This window comes from Erithacus rubecula (assembly GCF_903797595.1).
Source record: "Erithacus rubecula genome assembly, chromosome: 1".
Taxonomy (NCBI): domain Eukaryota; kingdom Metazoa; phylum Chordata; class Aves; order Passeriformes; family Muscicapidae; genus Erithacus; species Erithacus rubecula.
Window position 1 is genome coordinate 4,792,059 of NC_136658.1, and position 8,871 is coordinate 4,800,929.

At 47.6% G+C, this 8,871-nt stretch overlaps 1 protein-coding gene across 2 annotated transcripts; it reads right to left on the minus strand.

Moving 5' to 3' along the window:
* Nucleotides 1–110: 110 nt before the first annotated feature.
* Nucleotides 111–7,913, minus strand: ACP6 (acid phosphatase 6, lysophosphatidic). 2 transcript variants are annotated; one of them, XM_079308710.1, is made up of 10 exons: nt 7,603–7,913; nt 6,097–6,225; nt 5,873–6,003; nt 5,163–5,242; nt 4,336–4,423; nt 2,943–3,075; nt 2,083–2,177; nt 719–814; nt 380–545; nt 111–277 (listed from the first exon to the last, which is right to left on the minus strand). In XM_079308710.1, exons 1-10 carry the CDS (start codon nt 7,792–7,794, stop codon nt 146–148), a joined length of 1,242 nt encoding a protein of 413 aa, XP_079164836.1. In that variant the 5' UTR covers nt 7,795–7,913; the 3' UTR covers nt 111–145. The 2 variants fall into 2 exon arrangements, with proteins under 2 accessions (XP_079164836.1, XP_079164837.1); XM_079308711.1 differs by lacking the exons at nt 5,163–5,242; nt 6,097–6,225; nt 7,603–7,913.
* Between the last annotated feature and the right edge of the window lie 958 nt (nt 7,914–8,871).

Sequence of the window (8,871 nt, forward strand, 5' to 3'; positions counted from 1 at the left end):
AGAGTGACACTGTGCCAGCCACTCTGTGTCTGGCAGGAAAATGTCCCCTCATCTAAAATTCCTTTGGAATAGAGAAGGCTGGCAAAGACATAAAGAAAAATAGTCAAAGATTGTGACAATAAACTAATTTTAATTTAAGATAGCTTCAACAATAGCCTGTTTTCTGATTCCTGCACAGCTTATTGTACTCCTTTGGAGTGACTGAGTACTGTGAAACAACTTCCAGAAATTCTTCAAGTGGGCAGAGACCTGCTTTACAGCCTTTCACCACTTGCTCCTGCAAGGCAAAGAGACAGAATCACAGGTATTGTGCACTGTCAAAGCCCTTTTTCTGCTGCATGCCCAAGATTTGCAGCAGGGGGTTCCCATGGGATCTCACCTCTCCACGGTAAGACACGCGCACAAACCATTCCTTGGAGTGCCGGTGCTGATACAGTTCCAGGGTCACATCAGCAGCATAAGGTGGCCACTTGTGATCAAAGGTGCCCAGTGCCAGCAGGAGAGGAATAAGAGTGGAGTCATGAGAAGCATAGAGGTAGAGCTTTCTGGAAAAGAACAGACCTGGAATGTCAGCTGTGTTCCTCCATGGATAGGCAGTAGCAATCATGCTTTTTCCAGCAGATGAGCATTCCTATTTATCCCACACATTCAATGTCTTTCTGAACTAGATTTTCACACTGACATCAATTTATAATGATTACAGGAGTGTGTGCTGTACCTGGCCTTTTCAGCTGGATTTGAGGGATTTATTGCTGCTTTAATGTTCTCCTGTAATGTATTGAGCAGGAGGCCAACATTCATCTGAAGAATTTCTCTAGAAAAGAAGCAGAAATAAATTTACTAGTTTTAAAACTTTCACAAAATTATACATGAAAATTTGAAAACCTGCTTCTCTCTTATGATTTGATAATCTGCATTGATGTAGCTACAAACTAATAAATGCAATTAATATAGCCAGCTTTCAGTTCAGCTGCTGTGCAGTCACCACTCTAATGTGACTGCAGAATGGGAGGGGAGAGGTATTAACAAGCAGTCTCCTGAAGTGTGGCCATGTAAATAGCAATCTAGAAACTCTTGGATTGTTCTCTAGGTTACTTTGTTTCCCTGGTAAGGTTTTTGAGTGCCTGGATTTCAGCTAGGGAAGATGACTGCCGCAAAACAGCAGCTGAAGTGGTTGGGGTCTTCTGTGAGGAGGGGTAGGATTCAGGAAAGTGGTTGCTATATTTAAAAAGCAGCTTTTGTCCTCTTATTAGACAAATAGATGATCTTTATACAATATCTAGTAGGAAGAAACTCCTTCTACCTAATGAATACATCAGTGGAAGTGGAAGATGAGTGTGACTAACTGTCCTGGGTGTTGTGGGAATGGGGTAAATCAGTCTTTCACTACCTGAGATCTCTAATATGTGGTGAAGAAAGGACAGTCCTATACTACCACCTGAGAAGAGCTGGTGAATGTGGCAGCTGCAAACAAATCTACAAGGAAAATGACTGCTAGGCTAGCAACTCAGCAAGCCTTTACAAACAACAGTGGAGGAGGTAATTAGCTGCATGTAGCAGCAGCTTCTCTTTGCAAGTGGTTACATGTGTGCAGGACCTGGCATCACTTTTTCCGCTAGCGCCAGCACTTCTCAGCTGAGCTGTGCAGGTGCCATCCCTGGATAAGCTTCCCAGGCTGGAATTTGTACTGTACTTGTGCAACTACATGGGCAGCCTTAGGGCATGGGCTGGGAGCATCTCTTCTTCTTCTTTTACCACTGGTTCACTTAAACCCCTGTGGCAGCTGGGCCTTCACTGCCTACCTCAGTGGCTTACTGCTGCTCCTGGCAGATCACCCTCTCTCCATGAGCATCAACAAAACATCCTGGTCTCAGTGTGCACTCCTTTTTCCTAGCTCACGGTACTGACTCAAGGCACTGAACTTTACACTGAGATGGCTGAGGCACAAACCTCATGAGTGGGCTCTGGTGGGGGAATGCAGCAGATGGGAAAGCATTTCTGTCTGCTGAAGTAAGCTGGTTTAGCACATCCATCCCAGGTAAGACAGCCCCTGAGGCCAGAGGCATGGACACAGGCAATCACCTGTCTTCCAGAAGGAAAACCATGGAGTCAACAGATCGGCGCTCCACTGTGTGCTGGAAGCTCTTCAGCACGGGGCAGCTTGGCATATTGTGCACCTGGAATGAGGAGATGCAGCAGAATGGTAAGATTTGACCCTTTCTGAACTCACCCTGAAGACACATGGATGGCTGCCCAAAGAAAACAGCTGCTCATGCCTCACCATTTGTACCACAGTATTGTATTGACAATCACGTGAGGATTTTTAGGATGGTTTTAAACATACAGACTTGCTCTGTGTACCAAAAGGACTATGATATTCATGTGAGGATTTTTAGGATGGTTTCAAAAACACTTCTCTGTATACCAAAAGGATGGATGTTCTTTAGGATCCAGATCTATGGAGAGTGTAACACATTGAGCCATTCAGCTGACAGACCAGTTACCATTAGCTCCAGCAAAAAAGAGGTACTAAGGAGGGGTAAAAGTGTGCTCAACTTCCTTCCAATAGCAGAAGCAGTCTGGCTCACAGGTAGTGTGGTGGAACTGGGATTAAAATGACTATTAGATGCTGAGTGCCAAAAGAGGGAAAGCACTTTGTAATGGGTAAGCAAGGCCCAATGCCTCTCTTATCTCTACATTATACTTGAAAGAAATACTGGATTTCAAGAACAAAAATACTGGAGACAAGTCTTTATCCATCCTACTGCAAGGCTGACCCTTCCTTTTTTAAAGGCCATGCTATTTCCATAAGCATTCTGGGTTGCATAGAAAGGTACTGGAGTACACAGTAGTATCTGTGGGTGTTGGCACTGTGATTTCCTTCATGTGCATGGTAAGGGGATGTTTTTTCTGTGACAGTGCAAGAGAAGAGCTCAGCTCACCCGTTCAGCAAAAATGTTATCGAGGAGGACAAAGAAATCCACAGACTCCTCATCATCAATACCCATCCTCTGTTTAATTTTTTTCAAGTCATCTGAGATACCCGGCTGCTGCTTGGCATTCTCCGACCTAGTCCTGTAAAGGAATTTAGAATACAAAAAATTTTTCACACACCAGGCTTTCTATCTTTTGTTTTTCTCATCATCCAGCCCAGTGGAGTTGTCCCACATCAGTGAGGGGTAGAAGAGAAGCATTGCAGCATACTTAGGGAATCCTGATGTTGGGAGTCTGAGCCACAAAAAGGACAGATGCTGTATCCAGATTTCAAGGATCAGAGTTGCCTCTCTGCTCTCACAAAGGTAGGAGGAAAAATTAGATGAGATGTGAACACCCCAGAACTGCTTCCCAGAAGCAAGGGCTGTGTATCAGCTAACAGATCTGGTCATACGGGAACAGTACAGGTCTATGTCTTCAGGGAGTAGCCTTTAACTGCCTCATGAAAGAAGGGCAGAAGCTTTGAACTGATTGCTGTATGTTGTGGGAAATGGGAAACACCTAGATACTTGCTTGTAGCTTAAATCCACCTTTTGCTTTGTTAGAAGTCATTTGCATCTTTATGCTGATTTAGTCCTTTTTTGGACAGGCAATGTTACTCAAGGAGGCTGAATATGCTGCTTCTGGGGGCTGTCACCTCACCAATGTCTACACCAATCCTTTGCATAGTGGTCAAGCATTTCACAGCTCTTGTAAGTGAATTCTGACAGCTCTTGAATTTTGGACAAAAGTATGCTAATGTACAGTGTAGCTCAACTTAATATATCTGTCTCTCCTTTTCATTTTCCACCCTGTGCCCAAACCTGGGACAGGCATTTCAGAGTACTTGACTCTGCAAACATGAGAACAAAAGTTCTGTGTAGGATCTTCCTTATTTCACTTCATTAGTCTTCATTAAATGTGTCAAGGCTGAGTATATTTCAGTTTCTTCAAGGTATGAATGTGACGGGAATGTTGAAATAACCCCCAAACCAGAAGCTGAATATAAAAAGGAGGCCCAATATGTTCACACTTGAAAGGCTTGTTAAGGGATGTAGATGACATTAATTCTGCCCTGCAGCAATGCCAGAGACTAGCTGTACATTAGCTAGTAATGAGTGTTTGCTAGACACAGACTAAATTAAACTGGTCTTTCAAGGAAAAGTCTGTATTTTATTTTCTTCTGCTGCCACTGCCTGGTGTATAATTCCACTTACCAAGTATTTTATACAACCATTCACAAAGGACAGTAAGTGGTAGGGAAAGAAATTGGGAAATGGGAAGAAATTGTGCTGTTGTAAATTACTACTGCTGAAATGAAACAGCAGTGAAATCATATGGGAAGGCATTGCTGGCAATTACCTGGTCAAGTATTTCAGGCGCTCGCAGTTGTGGTAATTGGGGTAGAGCATTTCAGAGCTTGCTTCATCAGTGACAATGACAACAGGTCCTGTGGAACAAGAATGAAGTTTCTGTGATCAGGAGTGCATCTGTGTTTCTTTAGTTTCTTTAGATTGCCTTATAATCACTCCCACAGTCTTTGTGCTCAAGTCCAGTGTTATCAACTAGCAATTCCCCTCGAGCTATCACCTGCAACACAAGCCACTGTACTTGCTTCTGTGCATTTATTTCCACAGGGATACCTGCTGTGCACCTCATAAAGCTTCCCAGTGGTGTGTTCATTTTTCTTAGTGCCAAAAATTAGTCTCTGTGTCGTGAAGTGTAAAGAGCTCTGGCAAGTAATTTCTACTTGTTTGTGGAACTGAACATGGAAGAAGCAGATGTGAGATCTTTAAAATGCAGAGCATATTTTCAGAACATACAAGTAGACACCAACTGCAGGATACAGGTGAAAGTTACTCCAGATACTGAACTTGTATCCAAAATACTTGGGTTTCCCTGAGAAACCTTTTTCAGATGCGTGAACTTTATGCCTTCCTGATTTTGAAGAGGGTTAACATCAACCTTGTTAGCAGGTCTGGAAGAACAGCAGAAAGATATGCAAAGAGAGGGAAAAAGTGACAAGCTGGTAAAAAATCTACAGGACCAGGAGAATTGGGAAGGCAGCCAAGTGCAACGAACCAAGGAAGAAGTAACAGCTAGGAGCCAGAGAGAAGTTAGGATGCAGAAGGTGTGTGCATCTAGGGAATACCAAGCAAGGAAAGGCAGTGTTCAGAAGTCTCCCCAACCTTCTTTACGCTGTTGGTACAGCCCAGCTAGCAGGCACCGTGTGGACTCCAGATTCCGGAAAATGTTAGTGGAACGGACACTGAAAGAGAGAAAGCAGTTTGTGAGGCAGCACTTTCTCCTTCATGTTAACATGGCTGCAGCTGGGGAGGTCTTGCTGGAACTGAGGGTTCTGTTTCCACTGTGGCTTTGGAAATCTGTGGTGGGACTCATTTTTTGTCACTATTGATATCTTAGGTAGACATCTATAATCTGAACTGTCCTTTAATTGCATGTCAGAGATAGTGGAGATAACAAACTGGTACTTCTCTGGTATCATCCTAAGCCAGATGCTCTCAGCATTACTGATGTGAGTAGCAGGGATTGCTTCATCTCAGAACTTCAGCTTCTTAGAGTGAGTTAAAATGTGCTCCAGAAATGCCAGTTTGTCTTTGTGCACCACAAAACTGCATAAAAGAGCACTGCCACTGGCTCAGCCCAGGTGAGATGAATCTGTCCCTGGCATCACTCTCAGGACTGCTGGGCAATTGGATGCTTTGTGTCATGAGTGAGTTCTAGTGCCAGGCTCTGCAGGCTGAGCAAAGATGAAGGCCTAGGGGCAGGCAGTTTGCTGTGGGATGAAGGATGAGCTAGCCAAAGTCACCCTAGAGCAAGGCCACTTGTTAAGAGGTAGGAAGAAAGGGAAGGTCCAGGAGGGAACTGAGAGACTCACAAGACCTCAGCAGGCTTAAATATTGGTGAAAGAAACTTGACTTCTTCCATATAGTTTCTCCTCAGCCTTTCCCCCAGGGCAAATGTCTGCTGCATCCCCACGTGCGTCAGCTGTCCTGCTACTACACCACCCTAAGAGCAAAGAAAAGGAGAAGTCTCCAGTGAACCATGGAAATAAAAAAGTCTACAGAGGAAAGAGGAACCCACCAGGAAATACAACATAACCTTAAATACAGTCTTTCTGTATTCCTCATCCAAGTGTGAGCGGGGTTGAGGTCCTCCATTTAGGTCTGTCACCACATAATCAAACTTAGTCTTAACAGGCACAGCTAAAAGAGTGGGATGCCATTCTACCTGTTTCAAAACAAACAAACAAACAAACAAACAAACAAACAAACAAACAGTGTTTCAGTGGAAAACTTTAAAGGGCACTAAACCAAGGACTTTTAAGAGCATTAAACTAAAGCTGGAGTATTACTGTGTGCTCCCTTGCCAACAAAACAACACGGAGACAAAGGGATCTCTTCACACAGCTCATAGAGAAATCAGAGCAGTGCTGCTCTCTGGATTTGTTATCTGATGTGCAGGATACTTGCTTTCCTCCCATTATAGAAGAAGAATCTGTAGGAAATCACAATTTATACTGCTTGTTACACATCAAAAAGCTGCTGTAGGATACTATCTGAGCTAATCCCTGCTGGCTCCCCAGGCCACCTCGGTAGAAGCTGGGGGAGCCAGATCACTTGTGGTTCCTTTGCTGAGCACCCATTGTGAGGTGCAGAAATTGGCCTTGGTGTAAAGCCCTGGGATGCCCATCCCTGCATCCTGCCCTGAGGGTTCTCTGAAGTTGCAGCAATTTTTCCCTCTGCTGTCATCTGACCCACTAATATGCTATCTCCGTTCCACTTTAAAGAATCACAGAATTAGTTAGGTTGGAAAAAGACCCCTGAGATCATCAAGCCCAATCTGTGACTGAACACCACTGTGTCAGCCAGGCCACAGTGCCACCTCAGTCTTTCCTTAAACACCTTCAGTGATGGTGATTCCTGAGCAGCTCATTCCAATGGGTCTAATCCCCCTCTTGTGAAGAAATTCTTCCTAATATCCAACCTGAACTTCCTGTGGCACACATTAAAGACTGTCTCCTCTCATCCTGCTAGTTCTACCCTGGGAGTAAAGCCTGACTCATACCTGGTTACAACCTCCTTTCAAGAAGTTGCAGAGTGTTATAAAGTCACTCCTGAGCTTCCTCTTTTCCAGACCAAACAGCTCCCTCGGTGGCTTCTCCTAACACTTGTGCTCCAGACCCTTCCCCGGGTCCGTGGCCTTTCTCTGCTCTCGCCCCATCATCTCAATGTCCTTTCTGAACCGAGGAACCCAGAACCGGACAGGGATGATCCCTGTGCTGCTCCTGCTGGCCACTATTGCCGCTCCAGGCCAGGATGCCATTGGCCTCCTTGGCCACCCGGGCACACCTGGCACGGTTCACTCGCTGTCCAGCAGCACCCCCAGGCCTTTTCCCACCGGGCAGCTTCCCAGCCACTCTCACCCAAGCCTGCAGCGCGGCACGGGGTGCAAGCTTCCACATTCCCCTCAGAAACTATTCTGTGTCGCCTCGGGAGGGGACTAAACGCCAAAGCCCCAGGCTGCGGGCACAAGGCAGGAGCTCCGCAGCGGGCTCGGGGCATCCCCCGCACCTCCCGGCCCCGTCCCGCCCCACGCCGAGCTCACCGGCTCTACCCCCGGGATCGGCCGCAGCGGGGTGCGCGCCCCGTGCCGGAACACCACCTGCACCAGCCTCAGCTCCAGATTCTGCCGCCGCCCGCCCTCATCGCCCTCCGGCCCGGCGGCCGCCGCCGCCCGCCGCCGCTGCGTCCAGGCGGCCAGGCCGCCCAGCAGCCACAGCCGGGCCCCCCAGCCCATGGCGGCCCCGCCGGCCCGGCCGCGCCGCCGCCGCGGGGAGCAGTGGGAAGCGCAGTCCGCGGCCGGAGCCCCGCCTGGAGCCGGGCCGGGACGAGCGGCGGGCGCGGACTGCGGCTCCCGGCGGGCGCTGCGCAGGGGAACCGTGTGGGGCGGGGCTGGGCGGGGCCGGCCGCGCCCCGCCCCATGAGGGCACGGCCACACCGGGCCCGCCGCTGCGTGCGTGTCTGCTCGCCCTCTGTTCTTAGTTATCTATCCTGGGTGTCAGTGTGCGCAGCCACCCCGTGTAACCTTCCAGGCCTGGGCGAGAGTGGCTGGAAGGCGGCCCGCTGGAAAAGGAAGAACCCTCCTGGGGTTCTCGTTACAGCGACTGAACTGAGCCAGGTGTGCCCAGGAGCCGATGGCATCCTGGCCTGGAGCAGGAATAGCGCGGCCAGCGGGAGCAGGGCAGGGATTGTCCCTCTGTACTTGGCACAATGCTCTGCCCATTTTTTTTTTTTTTTTTGCTGCAGGTGCAGCGAGGTTGGCACAGACACCAGAACAGAGGAGGGTTTTGGTTATCTCCTCGTGTCCCTCAAAGCCCTGCAGCTCAGAGTCACCTCAGTTTTCTGAGCTTGAGCATATGTGAAACATAGAGGCACAACAACAGCAGACAGAAAAGGAGGGAAAATATTTCAGAAACCAAGAAAGTAACAAATGAAGGTATTAAGTCTAAATCTCGTGTTGCAAGAGAGTGAGGGGTCAAGAATGCTGATGGAAAAGTTAAGATGGGGAGGGAGGGAAGTTAAAAGAGATAGAGGTGATGTGATAGAAGTGACCAGGGAAAGAGGCTCACACTGAATTTATTTGTATTCCATTCAAATGTTACCCTGGAAGAAAACCACAGTTCCTGTGAAGTTGTGAAGACTGGGACTGCAGGGTCCCTCCTGGGTGACCCTGGCTGCTGCCAAGCAGCATTTCTGGTGAGATGTATTTTAGAGTACACCACACCACAGCAGGTGCATGCAATTAGAGGAGGGATCTTTGAAATAGCAGGCGGCTGTCAATTTTTTAACAAATGGTGTTGCCCTGTTTTTTTTT